Source organism: Hemicordylus capensis, chromosome 2 (assembly GCF_027244095.1).
Source record: "Hemicordylus capensis ecotype Gifberg chromosome 2, rHemCap1.1.pri, whole genome shotgun sequence".
Lineage (NCBI taxonomy): Eukaryota > Metazoa > Chordata > Lepidosauria > Squamata > Cordylidae > Hemicordylus > Hemicordylus capensis.
This window is the reverse complement of record NC_069658.1, coordinates 237,269,395-237,287,062: the sequence shown is the minus strand read 5'-3', so window position 1 is coordinate 237,287,062 and position 17,668 is coordinate 237,269,395. Positions and strand designations below refer to the sequence as shown.

At 45.8% G+C, this 17,668-nt stretch overlaps 1 protein-coding gene across 1 annotated transcript in view; it reads right to left on the bottom strand.

The window, feature by feature from the left end:
• Window positions 1-17,668, bottom strand: part of LOC128346286 (zinc finger protein 420-like) — a 57,496-nt gene that overhangs the window by 21,871 nt on the left and 17,957 nt on the right. Inside the window, exon 6 of the mRNA XM_053299428.1 lies at window positions 15,727-16,749. Within this exon, the coding sequence (XP_053155403.1) occupies window positions 15,727-16,749 (1,023 nt within the window). The remainder of the gene's footprint in view (window positions 1-15,726; window positions 16,750-17,668) is intronic.

The window sequence follows — 17,668 nt, the reverse complement described above, 5'->3', positions numbered from 1 at the left end:
TCGTGATTGGATGAATGTAGATGCTGAGGGGTGGAGAAAAATCTTTATAAACTCTTGTTAGTCTGTAAGAGGCACGCTCCCTGGATCTTGGCCATGAGGCACCAGGGACGTCCTCAGCGCTGTGAAACAAATAAACCTTTTAGTTTCCTTCACCTTCCCGGACTCAGTGTTGATTTCTCAGCTAACATTTTCTGGGGGCTCGTCCGGGATGGTCAAGCTGGTCGGTTGACCTGCCCAGTGCAGCCAAGTGATTTCTCGCCCGACCACCGGAGTCAACTTCTCTCGGCGCCACTTCCCTCTTTGGAAGGAGACGGATTTGGACCCGTGGGTAAGGGCGACGGTCACTGGTTGCCACACGGGCGCGGAAGGAAACACCTAAGAGGAGAATTAAGGTAAGGAACCTCGAGGAAGGGTGGTAGGACGTCGTCCAGCCTACCAGGGGCACTGGGAGTAGGGGGACACCACTCGCGAACCAGGAACGCACCCACAGGGAAAGAAAAAGAGTGTTAGAACGGAGATGAAAGGACGGGAGGGCTGAAAAAGGCCCCCCTTCAGGACGTAGGAAACCAAGATCAGGGGGCCGAGACACCACAGAGGGTGTCGGAACTGACTTGGGGAAGAAGGAGAAGGCGTATGGTTGTGAACAGAGTGTAAGTTTGGCGAATGCAGAAGGGGCGCCCACAAGGGGCAAACCTACCGTGAGTGTGGACCTTGTCTCTGACAAGGCGGGACGCCCTATTAGGTTCATAAACCCGGCGACGGGAGTGAACTGAAACAGGCGGCGCGAATCTGGTGTCGGTGTCTTCCTACAAACGTCTAGAGTGAGTGAGAGAGTGAAATCCAAAGACGTCTTTTGGTTCTCCTCAGCCCAAGAGGGGCAAAGGGGGAGAAAAAGTCCAAGCAGGGGCGGTTTAATCTTTCAGCTCGAGGAGGGGGAAAGAGAGAGAGAGAGAAAAACAAAAAAAACAAAAAAAAACCCCACAGCCGAAGTAGGGCTGCCTGGGAAGGAGTGACTTAAGCCAAGAGCCCAAGGAGGGGCGGCTTTGAGTCAGAAATAAACAGTCTAAGCCCGACCAACTCAAAGGGGGGGCTATGGGTAGCAGAAATAGCAAGTACACAAAATCTGAACGGATTTCATGTACACCTTTGGAGTGTGTGTGTTGAAAAATTGGGTGATTATCATGGGAGCAAAGAGTGCTCTTAGAAAACATGTTTTGAAATGCCTTTGTATGAAAGTTTGGCCACTATGAACTCGAGTCAGAGGCCTCCTGACTCCGAAAATAACATCCTTTTGCACTTGCCTCTGTTTTATAAGTGTTAAAGAAGGAAGAATGATTTGTCTTTTGCAAAAATCATTTCTCTCTCTGTGTTCTGTTTCCAAGTTGCTTCCAGGCTTTGCCCTTGTGTTACCAAAAAAAAAAAAAAATCTTGCTGCTACTGTCCTGTTGTCACGAAGCCAAAAGATAACTGTCCTAGCTGCAAAAGTTTCTCTGAACAAAAGGCTGCTTTTGTTCTTTTTCTTTTTCCATCTCTCTTCAACTATTTGAGTTGGAAAAGAGGAAAGAAAATGGAGTTTTGAAGGAATGCATATGGGAATTGCAGACAAAAGAAGAAGGAAAAAACTAGAAGGAAATACGTAAAAGGGTTTTTTGTTGGAGGTTGTTAACAACAACAAAAAGAAAAATGCTTGAAAAGCACCAGTAAGTTATAAGATTGTGATGTGGAAAGGTAATATAGAATTACAGGTTGTTTTCATGGATAACTGTGATAAGGTTGTTCTGTTTAAACTACTTTCTTAACTGAGTTTATGGCTGACATATTTAAAATGCTATAAAATTCTTTGGGATTCATATGAAGTTTTCTTTGTTTAGTCCTTTGTTCTGTGAAATACACAAGACGAGCCTCTGTGTGTGTGTGTGTGTGCGCATGTTTCTGAGAGGGAGCCCAAAGCTCTGGTTCTGTATAGGAATTCAACCCACATCAATTTTATAGCTCATCCCTGTGAAGATGAGGTTTCTGTTGTATTTATTCTGTTTATTCTGTTGTATTTGTGAATGTATTTATACCAGTGACATGTTTTGTTTTGTTTTTCCTTTCTGTAAACTGTTCCAGACCAAACTTGCTCTGACATTGAATTCCAAAATTCACAATTATTATATTAATTGAACATAAAATTGGTCATGGCCTGAGCAACACAGGGAACTTTCAGCGGTCGGCTGGCCAACTGAGGGCTGAATCTTCCCACCTCTGCAGAAGTGCTGCTTATGGCTAAATGCATTAGGCATGAGAGCAAGCTCTAATTCATTCATTCTTATATCAAGTTAATTGTGATATTTCTGCCACTACTGAGTATCATAAGCCTTTATATGTTATGTTTACTGAATTCCTTGACAATGATCTATCTTATCTTACCTATTTCTGTGAACTCAAGAGGTCCTCCGAAAAGCAGTTTGTGTTCCAGCCAGATTAATTGTGGGTGAGAAGGAAAAATGGATTTTAAGATAAATGAGTCTAATTGTATTACTGTCATGTTTGCAAAATCTATGCAATATTTCTGCTAGTTGAATTTGATGTAAACTGAAAGCTACTAATCAAATGGTCTAAGGTTCAAAAAAAATTTTTAATTTGACTCATCCACCAGCCCTGCTTTGCCTTCACAGCAGCTGAATCTTAAAATCCCAGACATGAGATTTGATGAAAGGAATTTTGTTTTGCCAATCCTGCAAGTGGCAAGGAGTTCCAAAGCATCGGTTTGCAATTCACCTTGGAAATTTCCCAGCTAAAAGGGATTAGTCTGGGGCAATAGATGGCTGACTCCCTCACACATGACCGAATATCATGTGACTTTGGTGAGGATCCTGGGGTTTCCATGGCTACTACTTTGTTCTTAATCCAGCTAACTTACTTCCTTTTGAGTCTACAGAAGACCAAGAACATGATTGCTTGCAAGCTGTGGACTGCATCTATGTCAAGCCATCCTGATCTTAAAGATGAACTGTACACAGATGGAGGCAGCTTCATGTAAGATGGACAACGTAAGCTGGCTATGGAGAAGTGACTGACCATGCTCTTTCTCCAGGTATCTCAGTCAGCACAGCTTGCAGAGCTCATCACCTTCAAGGTAATTTTTACACAACTCATGGGGCCACTTGGAAAGAAAGAAGATTTTAACAGTGGGAAACAAGGAAGTAAAATATGGGACACAGATATCAGAACTCTAGACTGCTGTTACACTACTAGAAGAGGTTGCAGTCATCCATAGCAGAGGTCACCAGAGGAAAATGACCCAGTGACAAAGGGTAATTGGATGGCAGATGCTGCAGTTAAAACTGCTGCTCCTTCTATTCCTGTTTCCAAGCATCTTTGATTCCTGTGCTAACTATCTTGGCACAACCCCCCCCACATATTCAAAAAAAAAAAAAAAGGACATCGACTTTGCACCACAGCAGGGGGGCGCACTTAGAAGAGGATGGCTGGTAAAGAACAGCAGATGGATGTGGAATTATTGCAGAACCAATCCTTTGATTTTTTTCCCTAGTCAATACAAAGACACTTTTGTGCCTCTTGGATGTACCCTTTTGCAGAACATGTGGCAACAGCCTGTGTAATTTGTGTAGTAAACAATCCTGCTTTACCAAGGTATAGTATCTCACTGGACATACTGTGTGGGCTATCTTTTTCCTTGTCTCGAGAGGTTGTTTTCACTTTACAGAAATGTCAAACCCAAACTTGAATCCATCAGTGACTGGTTCATTATGAGGCTAAAGATGGAGAACTGGGACACCACAACTATCTACACGTTACTGACGATGAAGTCAGTTATACTGGATGGAGATTGATTGCCCTGACGAAGGACTGTAAGTATGATTGTCAGCCAACGTAGTGCAGTGGTTAGAGTGCTGGATTAAGACCGGGAAAACCCGAGTCCAAATCCTCATTCAGCCAAGACACTTGCTGGGCGACACAGAGCCTACAACTCAAATGATTTGGCCTGCCTCACAGGGTTGTTGTAAAGAGGAAAAACAGGATGCAGAAGAGAATGTGAGATGCCACATGGAAACTGGACTTTGTTAGCAGTGACTGTGATTGACCTGAAAGGCTTTAATGCCTCCTCAAAACCCCAAACTCACAAGGGGGGTGAAAAATGTGAATGCCTTTTTTCTTTTTGACTTTATTGCTTTGCTATTGCCCAGGATTGCTGTTTTGTTCTCGTGATCAAAAACCAGCCTACAACACAAGCCAGCCAGCCTCCAAGAAGCACCAGCCCCCACACACAGCCTCACGCCTGGCCACCAAGCCTCAAATGAAGACATCATCCCCTGTTCTGGTCTTCAGGGAAAGGGGGGGCCCAGGGCAAGCAGGAAAACAAAAATATAAATTGGAAAAAGAAAAAATGCCAAAAGACCAAATTGAAAATAGCCTCAGGTTTTATCCATCCTTTGTATTATTTGCCTTGAAAACTTGACTTTTCCTTTTGTGCTAACGGTTGGCACCCAGAGACTTAGTCTCAGGATGCTGTCCCTACATGGGGGGGAGGGAATTGGCAACTCACTTGCCTGTCTTTCTCTCAAGTAAACAGGTTTGCAACCAACAGTGCCTTGAATTGTCTTTCCAAGAAGGATTGTTCCTCCCCAGATCGAAGGAATACCTGGATACATCATACCAGAGTAAAAAGAGCAGAACCCCCGGAGGACTGGAAAATTGAACATAAGGGGGGACTTAAATTCCGGATCAATAGGATCCAGAAGACGCCGTGAAGAAAAAGAAGAACCCCCTGCTACACCCTACCGGTAACGGGTGCACGTCATCGCACGGGGCAAGATACCCCTGCTACCTCTGACCAGGTAAACAGAGGCACGTCATCGCACGGGTCAACGAACATCGCCATGGAAAGTATTTTGTTCAGTTATATTCTTTGCCTTCTTCACATGCCTATTGCCTTGCTTTTTGCTTCTGTAACGCACCCTAATATATGGGTTCGGCACGCGTACTATATGTTTCATATCTATGGAACCAATGTCTCCCTAATATATAAGCACCCTCTGTCTGTATCCCATCTGTCCTTTTTACCTACCCCCATCAACAGCCCAGAAATTATTGTAGGACATTTGCAGAACCTTAAACGATCCATGCTATTCACTGACCCTCCAGATGAACTAAATGTAACGGCATTCCGTCTTCTACGATATCGCCGTGCCCTCCCAGGTCTTTGTTTCTGTTGCCATAATTCTGGCGTTTGGGATAGTAAATGGAAGGATTATAAAATGATGGACCAGTGGAGGAAAGGTGCAGGCAACTATTCAGGGTGCACTGACCGATTTTACTTGCATGGAGAATATAATAACTCCTATGTGTTCAATATGACCATTTTGAATGGTTCCCTAGATGATTTGTACACTTCCTTCCCCATGTTCATGCCCAACCTGACTGGGCTCTCCGGGGCCTCCATTTGCAGCGGATGGCAAATTAAGGACCCCAATTTATGGTTTTTCTTCAACTCCACTGCCACGAATTATCATCCTGGCCAGTATCTGTGCGCGGCAGTGGGCTACTTAACGCTTCCAGTACAAGTCGTGCCGCCAATAGCACCCCGCTCCGACTCGCAATGAAAACGTAGGGACGTGCTGGGGACGCAGTGTCAAGATGAGGTCATCGTGGGCTCTCAGCTCTCTGAGGGATCTACAGGAGGGCGGGTTATGGCAGGGTCGATTACTGGACTTCTGACTCTTGGTTCTTATCCGGGAATAATAGCACAAGAGAACCGGCACTCTGTTATTGGCCTCACTTGCCGCTTAGAGAAGACCATAAATGCTACTGGCCGGATAGTCCGAGACCTCCAGGAGGAACTAGAGGGCCTTCACCAGGATCAAATGCAGCTCAGATTTGCAGTAGACTTTCTGCTCGCTAAAAGTGGGGGTTTCTGTACTGTAGTAGGCTCCTCTGGCTGTCAGGTGCACTATCATGATTTAAACCGCACGATTGAAGACGAGCTCACTCACCTAAAGTCTTTGATTACAAATAACAACCTGGGCATTTCAAACCCTTTCGCAGGGTTTTGGAACTGGTTACCGGGAACTGATTGGGTTAAAGGAATTTTAATGAGCTTGTTGGGACCTTTTATAATTGTATTGCTATGCATCTGTTGTGCTCCTTTCCTGATGCAATGTATAACTAATCACCTCCAGCGAATGATGCATAATGTAGCCCAAATGCATGCAAATGTTATGTATATGAAAATTGCCAATGAAGAAGAACCTTAAATTTTATAATTAAAAGGTTCTTAAGGGGGGAGATGTGACATGGGCATAAGCCATAACATTTGTGTATGCAGAGCAAATGTTTGAAGCAAGTAGGTGCTTCTCTCTCGTATTAGGCTAGAGCTAAGAGCAGGAACCCCCTCCTTAGGAATGTGTGTTGGGCCTCACTGAGATAAGCCGTTGGCCGTTAGTTAAAATCCAACAGCAGCTGAAAGAGGCCCTAGCAGCCCCTAGTAGATAAGATAAGTGAGCATACCAAAGGGACTCAAGTCATTAGAAATTGAGCTTGTAGAAAACTCTTGTAAACTATTTCCTGAACTTTTCTGGAAGTATGTAAATCTTTCTATATCGTGATTGGATGAATGTAGATGCTGAGGGGTGAAGAAAAATCTTTATAAACTCTTGTTAGTCTGTAAGAGGCACGCTCCCTGGATCTTGGCCATGAGGCACCAGGGACGTCCTCAGCACTGTGAAACAAATAAACCTTTTAGTTTCCTTCACCTTCCCGGACTCAGTGTTGATTTCTCAGCTAACACCCCCCATGAAATGCTCCATTCAGCATCAAACGGGGCAGGATCCCACCGCTTTCCACAATTCCCTTCCTCTCCGAGACCAAGCATCACAGAGCAGGAAGATAGTTTCTTAATTTCCCACCCTCTTCAGGATGCGTATGGCCCGCAAAGGACGATAGTCCAACAAGAACCCGAAGTGGTCGTTGTGTGTCTCTTGTCTTTTTCTACCTCTCTGATCTTTGTTCTTCTTCTCCACTGAAAAGGGAGGAACTAGATTGCTGGGTTCAGGGAGCAAAGAGTTAAGGTTGCAAAAGTTACGAAGTGAGTGGAAAGGGGGATCAGTTAAGTGTATTGGCGATAGATACAGGACTAACCTCTTCACAAAATGTTAGAGGTTGTTGATTTTTACCCACAATAGGTAAAACAGCAGAGCACTAAGGAATGAGCATACACCAGTTACAGAGTAGGTAGCAGAGGATGATTTGGATACTGCACCTATTTACAGAAAAGACATGGAGATCCTTGTATGACTAAACACTAAACATTTATTGGTTAAATACACTTAGATAGGAAAGACCTATATCTAATCTAAAGGACTACATAATGGAAAGGTAAGGAGAGAGAGAGAGATGTTTCCATCTGCTCTCTAGGAGGAAAGGAAGGATTGTGACTCAGCACAGGAAGTGCTGCTGAGTCAATTCGGGGTCATAGAGTAGGGACAGATAGGGAGACCCTCACTCACTGTCTCTACTCCCAATGCCCCTAGTGGTCATTAGGACAGTTGGTGCAAAAGGTCAATGCACTGGAAGTTCATCTCCAACACACCAAAATGCATCTATTTAACTCAGGGAACTCATGGCCACCACAAGATATTCATGGAAAGCGTGTGCATATCTCCCTATCCAGCCCCAAGACAGCATCCCTCCCATGATGGCTGCTGGTGCCTACCTTATGTTTCTTTTCAGACTGGTCCTTTTGGGACAAGGGCAAGGCTCTTATTTATTTATCATTTACTTTTCTATGTAAACCACTGTCAGAAGAGCTATTGCTGAAAGGCACTATATACAAATTCACCATGACGGGAGTAGTGCTATAGTTAATAGGGAGGTGCCCCCTGCTGCCACCAGATGTGCCAGTGAATGAGATGACTTTCATGGGGGATTAGACTTATGCTTGAAAGAGAGAGAGATCCAAAAGCCAAAGCAGGACAATACCTTGACCCACCAAAGTACTGCAACGTGGTGAGCAATCTCTATATTTCTCCCAAGTCTTCCAATATTACCGTTGTTGGAGCCTGCAACTACATCTCACACACTTCCCTTCCTCCAACTTAGTTTTTAACAAAGTGGGCGTCATATGGACTCTATCCTTTGTCCGGTCATATCCACTCTGAGTTTTCTGCCACCACCAAAACTGCAGCAAGTACAAGAAAACAATCTGTGGATCAGGCAGCCTCGCACTGCTTTAGCTCCAATCTTTTCTTTTGACAATGCTCTGAAGCCCTGGGTAGAGTCTTTTTAATCAGCTTCCTATGCCACCCTTCATTGTGTGTGTGTGTGTGTGTGTGTGTGTGTGTGTGTGTGTGTGTGTGAGATAAAACCAGACAAAGTACACTAAAACTCATAAGAACAGCCCTGCTGGATCAGGCCCAAGGTCCATCTAGTCCAGCATCCTGTTTCGCACAGTGGCCCACCAGATGCCGCTGGAAGCCACAGACAGGAGTTGAGGGCGTGCCCTCTCTCCTGCCATTACTCCCCTGCAACTGGTACTCAGAGGCACCCTGCCCTTGAGGCTGGAGGTGGCCCACAGCCCTCCAACTAGTAGCCATTGATAGACTTCTCCTCCATGAAGTCATCCAAACCGCTCTTAAAGCCATCCAGATTGTTGGCTGTCACCACATCCTGTGGCAGAGAGTTCCACAAGTGGATCACACATTGTGTGAAAAAGTACTTCTGTTTGTTGGTCCTAGACCTCCTGGCAATCAATTTCATGGAGTGACCCCTGGTTCTAGTGTTGTGTGAGAGGGAAAAGAATCTCTCTCTCTCCACTTTCTCCACACCATGCATAACCTTATAGACCTCTATCATGTCTCCCCGCAGTCGTCTTTTTTCTAAACTAAAAAGCCCCAGGTGTTGTAGTCTTGCCTCATAAGAAAGGTGCTCTAGGCCCCTGATCATCTTGGTTGCCCTCTTCTGTAGTTGTTAGCATTGTTTTTTGCATTCCATTTTAATGGACATCACCATGCTGAGAAGCAGATGTTCCAATCTTGTTCTTCCATTTTGCTTCACTTCCATTTCTCTCTTCTTCTCTCTTTTTCCATCTGGCACCTCCCAAATATCCTCTGCTGGGTTTTTCCTCATTTTTCCTCCCCTGACTGCCACCTGCTGGGATGAAGTGAGAAAATTGGTAAGAACCTGAGATAGAAAAGAGGCCTTCAGGAGAGCTTATGATAAGAAACGTTGGAAACATAAACAACTTATTTGAAACAAGAGGTTGGCAGCTCTCGGACTATACTAAAATTAATGAATTCGGATTCAGAAAAGAATGGATAATATACTGCAGATATAACTGTTCTTAGACCCATGTTATGCTCTTGTAAGGGTTTTAAAAGTTTTATAAGGAGTCATATTATAGTATATGCATCCTATTTTTAAAAGGTATAAAAATCTATTATAAAGTCTTTAGGTTAAAAAGGCCAAGATGCCATTAACTTGGTATGCTACACAACCCTCCCATGAGCGTTGTTGTATAAAAGTCTGTTGCTCGCTAAGAGACAGAGAACATAAGAACATAAGAACAGCCCTGCTGGATCAGGCCCAAGGCCCATCTAGTCCAGCATCCTGTTTCGCATAGTGGCCCACCAGATGCCATTGGGAGCCTACAGTCAGGAGTTGAGGGCATGCCCTCTCACCTGCCATTACTCCCCTGCAACTGGTACTCAGAGGCACCCTGCCCTTGAGGCAGGAGGTGGCCTACAGCCCTCCGACTAGTAGCCATTGATAGACCTCTGCTCCATGAAGTCATCCAAACCCCTCTTAAAGCCATCCAGGTTGTTGGCTGTCACCACATCCTGAGGCAGAGCGTTCCACAAGTGGATCACGGTTTGGGGTGGTCTGGGGTTTGGGGTGGTCTACAAATAAAATAAATAATAGAATAAAATAAAGCATGGACTCAATAAATCATATGCACTGGAGACTGAGTTTCTGTTAAATTGTACAAAAAATATGGGGAGTGAGGAGAGAAATTGTCAGGGTGAGAAATGTTGGCTTCTAAACTGAAACAGATACAACAACAAAATATAATATCTTCTAGGGGTGTGCAAACCGAACCATAACACAGCTTGCTTCGAACTGAAATAAATAGAAACTAGCTGGGCAGGGCGCAGAGCATCTGCTTCTCTGATGGCCCACCCAGCCCACTTCCCCCCGTCCCGCCCCCTAGCTGTGGTTTCTGGCCAGCTTTCAAGCCGGCCCTGGCCCCTCCTGCCGCTGCCTCCCCATCCTGGTGGCTGGGCCCGGCCCGCCGCTGCTGCCTCCTCATCCCGGCAGCCAGGCCCGCCACCTCCTCCTCCTGGTGCCCTGGCCACCGCCTCATCCTGGCAGCCTGGGCAGCTGGCCACCGCCGCTACCTCCTCATCCTGGTGGCCAGTCTGGGCTCACTGCCACCGCCTCCTCATCCCAGCGGCCGCTTTCTCCGCGTCCCGTCTCTCGCTTCTTGCAAGAGCTGCCACACATGGGATTAGCGACGGGAACGCCTAGGAGAAATAAATATATCGATTGAACCGTGTTGTGCCGAACCAGTTCGGTCAAACTGACCGGCTGGTCTGGTCATTCAATTGAACTGTTTCAGGTGGCATTACTTGCAAAGGGGAATCTGGTGAGGATACCCCATTCCTAACCTTAATTAATCTAAGGGTTTGGTTCTGTATCTGGTTATTCAATTAATTAAAATAAATCAGAGGCTTTGCCTTTGGATTTGAAGAATCGTATGGATAAGAATAAGATATGATAATTTTGAATAAGAACCTAATTTTGTTTAGGTATCATAGTGCCTAGAAAATGTTCTCAAATAGTTAATTTAAATTTTTTAAAAAGGTTTTTGGAGCAGATGAGAAGATTTGGATAAGTGCGCTAAGATTTTGCTAAGTATTTGGAGTAAAATAAATGCTGTTCAAATGTGGCCGCTCACCTCGGCTTGTATGGGGCAAGGCTTCTTTGCCCCAGCCTCTGTTAGAATGAAGCACGTGGCTTTGGGGCTATTCAGTTGGAGGTGGAAGATGGAAGGGGTTAGCATGCTTCTTCTGCTGGGCCTTCCTCCATTCCTGCTCAGTCAGGCTTTGGAAAGCAACCTGGTCAGACCTCCGTGGGGTTGCTGCCGGACTGGAGATGCTTCCTTCCTCCAGTCTAGAGGCTGTGTTTGTCTCAAAGGGTACCTGTATTGCGTCCTGGGAGAGGAGAAGCTAGACTGCATGGGTCCGTCAGCAGTGGAGGCAGTGTTTTCTCAGCTCAGCTGAGGTACAGCCAGAGCAAGCCTTGCTCTCACATGCTGCAGCAGAGGCGCTCCAAATCACTACAGGGATAAGTTTGCCTGGGGGGTTGTGAGCCTGCCCCCCACCCCTGCTATTTCTGCTGCCCACAGAAAAGGTGTGTGGGGGGGTTCCCTCTCATTATTGCTAAGAGGGTAGGAGGGCAGCCCATATGGGCTTTGACTTTGGGCTTGGTAGCCAGTGCCTGTTGATAGGCTGAGTTCCACCACCCCCAGCCCCACCGATTGGTCCTACATTTAGGCAGTGTGGGGTGGTTATCCCCTGCCTTTTCTCTGGACAGAGCTTGGTCTGACTGAGGGCACATGATACAGCTGGCTTGGTGAAGCTCGGCAGGTTTTGGTGTGGAAGGTGCTTGGTGGGGAGACCCAATTACACTGGACAAAGCAAACCAAAATAATAATTTAAAAAGGCAGGTGTGTGTGTGGGGGGGGGTGCTGTTTCAGCTTTAAGAATGCCAGTGCTCATACAAAGTTCAAATCCCTGCCAGTGTGCTTTTGTGGCTGTACCTAATAAGAAGCCAACTACCCAGACAGCTCAGTGGGGTAGAGAGGCCATTGAGAGAGCCACGGGCTGAGTTTGAATCCCCGCTGGAGTAGCTATTATTGGTATAGACCCCTTTACAACAAAAGTTTCGAAGCAGTTTACGAAGGAAGGAAGGAAGGAAGAAGGAAGGAAGGGCTCATAATCTAAAGAAGAAACATGGGATAGACATCAGCAACAGCCACTACAGGGGTGCTGTGAAGGGGATTGATGGGGCTAGTTGCTCTTCCCCTGCTAAATAAAGAGAATCACCACCTTAAAAAGGTGCCTCTTTGCTCAGTTAGCAGGGGGATCAGTGTGGATCGTGCAGGGATGGGCTTTCCATTACAACATTGGTTGAAGAGGGGTATATAAATATTTGTAGTAGTCGTAGTAAAGGTAGCCTCACTTGGCTGCAAACCTTCATGCAGAGTGAACAGCAGTTACCTCCTTCCTGGCCGTACTACATCCTCAAACTCTTCAGTACTTGCCTCTGTGTACCAGTGTGAACTGTGTGCCAGTTCAGCAGCTGCCAACTCAGAGCTCTGCACAGGAGTCGACTCTTCCTAGAGCCTCAGACATTGAGCCCCAGGGCGAGAGTGCTTTCGCTCCTGCCCTTCGGCTCCAGCCCCTGGCAAGACATGTGGCTTATGTCCTCAAACAAGGAATGGATAAGGCAAATGCTTAACCCTGGCCTGGCTGAGATGCAGCTCCAACCTTCCTCTTCCCTTCCCACTCTCAGTCTGCCTTCTGAACCTGGCCCTTGGTTTTGTAGGCATGTTGTGCCATGAACAAGAGACAGCAGTAAAAACAACAACAACAACTTGCCTATTTTAGACAGAAAGGTTACACAGAGATCAGCATACATTTCTAAACACATTCCTGTCAGCAAAACACAACACTGAAGTCACTAGTCTCAGAGACAGAGGAAGCAGAGTCAAGAAGATTGGTGCATCTAGCTCAAGACTAGCTGTACCTGCGGTGCACAGCACAATTCAAATCCCCCAGTGGGCCAGAACCAGCCATGACTTCTGCGTGCAATCAGATGCTCTTCCACTGAACTATGGCCCCATCACGGACTCTTGCTTAGCAAAGGGGACAGTTCATCCTTGCTACCGCAAGCTCTTCTCTTCTTTAGTTCTGTTTGCATTTATGGTGCTGCTTTGAAACCCCTCATCCACACCACACTAGTCTTCACAACCCTAACTGACCCATTCCTATCTTGCCTTTCTTAGCCTATCCTCTTTAAGGAAAGTCACCCTGGGAACATAACAGCAGCCCTGCTGGATCAGGCAGGTGAGGGCATGCCCTCTCTCTTGCTGTTGCTCCCCCCCCCCCCGCTACTGGTAATTAGGGATGGGCCCGGACCGGTCCGGACTTGGGTGGTTCGGTTCGGGGTGGGGGGTACCTTTAAGAGCGGCGGGAGGGTTTACTTACCCCTCCCGCCGCTTTCCCGCTGTGGCACCGTAATCTTAAGAGTAATTGGGGCGGCCAACTGCGGTCCGGCACTGGGGTGGGGGGTACCTTTAAGAGCGGCGGGAGGGTTTACTTACCCCTCCCGCCGCTTTCCCGCTGTGGCGCCGTAATGTTAAGAGTAATTGGGGCGGCAGGATACCTCCTTGCCGCCCCTTCCCCGATGTTGCTTGCAAAAACTCCCAGTAGTCCTTTGCGCGCGCAAAGGACTACTGGGAATTGTTTAGAGCAACAGCAGGGAAGGGGCGGCAGGGAGGTATCCTGCCGCCCCAATTACTCTTAACATTACGGCGCCACAGTGGGAAAGTGGCGGGAGGAGTAAGTAAACCCTCCCGCCGCTCTTAAAGGTACCCCCCACCCCAGTGCCGGACCGCAGTTGGCGGTTCCGTGCACACCCCTACTGGTAATGAGGGGCACCTTGCCTCTAAGGCTGGAGGTGGCCTACAGGCTTTCTCCACCCTCCACACTGCCCCCTACATTCAGCATTGCCTATGATGACTTGTGGCAGCTGCCCCCATGTATTGAATGGAGCATGAGGCACATGGGGACGGATTGTTTCCTGGGCTCCTAGGGACTGGGAGGCAGAAGGAACAGAAACGGCTGGCCCATCCTCACCTGCATTCCAGCCTCTGCCCGCAACCAGGCAGGATGTGACGTGCAGCCTGTCGTGTGCATTCTTTTGGGTAGGCCAGAGGCCTAGGCGGTTTCGGCCAGTTGTAGACAGAGTTGGGGGGCTCTGGCAGCAGCCCTCACAGACATGGCGGGGAAGCATCAGGAGCAGCTCTGTAGTGGGGGGCTCCGCCCTGGCGGTTTCTACAAGCGGCTGCACAACTATCAGGGGTGGCGGTGCCACGGAGGGGCCTATCCCCAGCGTGTTTGGTGACTCCTGAGGCCTTCTCGATGCCGAGGGGTGCCACAGGGCACTTTATCCCGACATTTTACCACTACGCCCCTGGTGGCGCAGTGGTAAAACTGCCGCCCTGTAACCAGAAGGTTACAAGTTCGATCCTGACCAGGGGCTCAAGGTTGACTCAGCCTTCCATCCTTCCGAGGTCGGTAAAATGAGTACCCAGAATGTTGGGGGCAATATGCTAAATCATTGTAAACCGCTTAGAGAGCTCCGGCTATAGAGCGGTATATAAATGTAAGTGCTATTGCTAGTGCTATTTCCAGGTGCCTCTTGGCCAGGCCGGGCCTGTTAGTGCAGGCCACAGCATCTTCTCTTCTCTTCCCAGCTGTGTGCTCCTTTTCTCTCTGACTCCTTTCCCCATCTCCCGTTTGCTTCCTAGGCTCCCTCTTCCTTCGTATATTGTGTGATAGCCATTAATTGTTCAGCGCCTTTTGTATAGTTTCGAGGAACTGTTTGCATTTTTGGTGCTGCTAAGGTTGCCAAATACTGTTGTTCACACTGTGCTTCTGTTACCTTAATAAAACTGACTTCTTACTGGTCAATGACTGAAATAAAATCTATCTATCTATCTGACTTCTGGCTCTGACTCTTCCAAGTTTTGTATTTTTGAAGAAGAACTTACATTATTTTGTTGTTTTAGATGTTCTCAAAAATGATGGAACGGTTTCTATTTTGCTTTAAAATTAAGTGTTTCAATGCTGGATTTTATCCCATTGAAAACTATCTCTTTAAATTCCCTTTAATCTATCCTATGTATTAAATCAAATATCCTACTGGGATTTCAATTACGCATGAATGTGGTACATTTTGTTTGTTACTAAGGTGCCTAGAATGTCAAGGTTATGCTGATGCTCTACCATTATACATGCAATAATACAAAAAGGAAAATATATGTTGACTACAATCATTACATTCCTATAGAATAAAGTGTGAACAACATTCTTCAGTTCAGATGTAGTTCTATGAAAGTATCTATTTAATAGTTTACAGTCATTGCAGCCCACATATACTTCCTTGGCTTTTTAGTTTATGATGTTTGAACTGATTGCTGAATGTACATTTATGACTTTTATTTGGGTTTATTAGAGGCGCATTTATATTGAGCCAAATGGACTCTGTGTGTGTGTGTGTGTGTTGTATCTATAGAAGCAACATAATAATGAAGATGTGTGCACACTGCCTTGATACTGCCACCCAGAACAAAACTTATTCTGCTCACTGATTAAAAAAATAAGACGGAACACTGGTATGGACCCTTGTATAATTGTGACTTGTTTCATTTTGAAAAATCAACTTTTTAAAAGCAGTTTAACAGAAACACTCTCACACTCAAACACACAAATATATTATTGTCCATTTCCACATTAAGAATTGTGTGTTGATTGAAGCTCTTTCCAATGCCGAACATTTATATGGTTTCACCTCAGTGTGGGGTTTTTTTATGTGAAGTGAGGCTTCCCTTGTGCCTGAAGCTCATGCCACACTCAATGCATGTATATGGCTTCTCACCTGTGTGGGTTCTTTGATGCCTAGTAAGCTTTCCATTCTCGCTGAAGCGCTTTCCACACTCCAAGCATTTATATGGCTTTTCCCCAGTATGGATTCTACAATGTAAAGTAAGAGCTCCCTTCTGGCTGAAACTCTTGCCACACTCCAAGCATCTATATGGTTTCTCTCCTGTGTGAGTTCGTTGATGCACAGTAAGCTTTCCATTCTCATTAAAGCTCCTTCCACACTCCAAGCATTTATATGGTTTCTCTCCTGTGTGGGTTCGTTGATGCACAGTAAGCATTCCATTCTTGCTGAAGCACTTTCCACACTCCAAGCATTTATATGGTTTCTCTCCTGTGTGCGTTCTTTGATGTACAGAAAGTTTTTCATTCTGTCTGAAGCTCTTTCCACACTCCCAGCATGTATATGGTTTCTCTCCTGTGTGGGTTCTATTATGTAAAGCAAGATTTCCCTTCAGACTGAAGCTCTTTCCACACTCCAAGCATTTATGTGGTTTCTCTCCTGTGTGGATTCTATGATGCACATTAAGATTTCCCTTCTGTCTGAAGCTCTTTCCACACTCCAAGCATGTATATGGTTTCTCTCCTGTGTGACTTCTATGATGTACAATAAGAGCTCCCTTCCGGCTGAAGTTCTTTGCACATACCAAACATTTATATGGTTTATCTTCTGTGTGGGTTCTTTGATGTGTATTATGCTTTTCGTTCTCATTGAAGCTCCTTCCGCATTCCAAAAATGTATATGATTTCTCTTCTGTGTGTTCTTTCCACTGAAGCTGCAAGCTTGGTTCAGAACTGAAGCTTTTCCTATTCAGAGGCTGCAGACTTCTTTCTGGTTTTTTCTGCATTGTTTTTTCCATTCCATTTTTATGGACATCACCATGCTGAGAAGCAGGTGGTCCAATGCTGTTCTTCCATTTTGCTTCAGTTGTCTTTCTCTGTTCCCTCTTTTTACATCTGGCACCTCCCAACAATCCTCCACTGGGTGTTTCCTCCTTCTTCCTCCCCCAGCTGTCACCTGCTGGGATGTAGTGGGAAAATTGGTCAGAACCTGGGATATAAAAGGAGCCTTAAGGAGAGCTTATGATGAGAAATGTTAGGAATGCAAACAAGACCTTGGCAGCTTTTTCCATATTTTGTGGCTATGCAATCACACTAAAAGCTTTTGGACTCAGATTCAGAAAATAATAAACAAATACTGCAAACAGAACTGGCCTTAGACCCTATTTTATTTCTATGATCCTACATGTACTCAAACTTGCTGATGCCAAGATGTGGTGTGAAACCTGCTGGTCATTAAGAGCTGTTCCTAATGTTAATGAATAGAAAGATCAATTATATCACTTTGCAAAACAGTGCAGAAATATTTATTTATTACATTTTTATACCGCCCCATCCAATGGCTCTAGGCAGTGTATAACAAGTAAAAATCAAAAACATACACCATTTAAAACAAACTCCTTAAAACAATATAAAAACAAATTTAGAACAATTCAGAACCATTTAAAACCAATTAAAAATATTGAAGAACAATTTAATATGGCAGAACAAGGCACGTTTCTTCTAGTAGTTTTCTTTTCCAAACTGGCTTTTGGGTGGGCTATGGGGCAGAGACTTCCTTGGTCAGCCTAGGAACATAGGCACATAGGAAGCTGCCATATACTGAGTCAGACCATTGGTCTATCTAGCTCAGTATTGTCTTCACAGACTGGCAGCGGCTTCTCCAAGGTTGCAGGCAGGAATCTCTCTCAGCCCTATCTTGGAGAAGCCAGGGAGGGAACTTGAAACCTTCTGCTCTTCCCAGAGCGGCTTCAACCCCTGAGGGGAATATCTTGCAGTGCTCACACATCAAGTCTCCCATTCAGATGCAACCAGGGCAGACCCTGCTTAGCTAAGGGGACAAGTCATGCTTGCTACCACAAGACCAGCTCTCCTCTCCT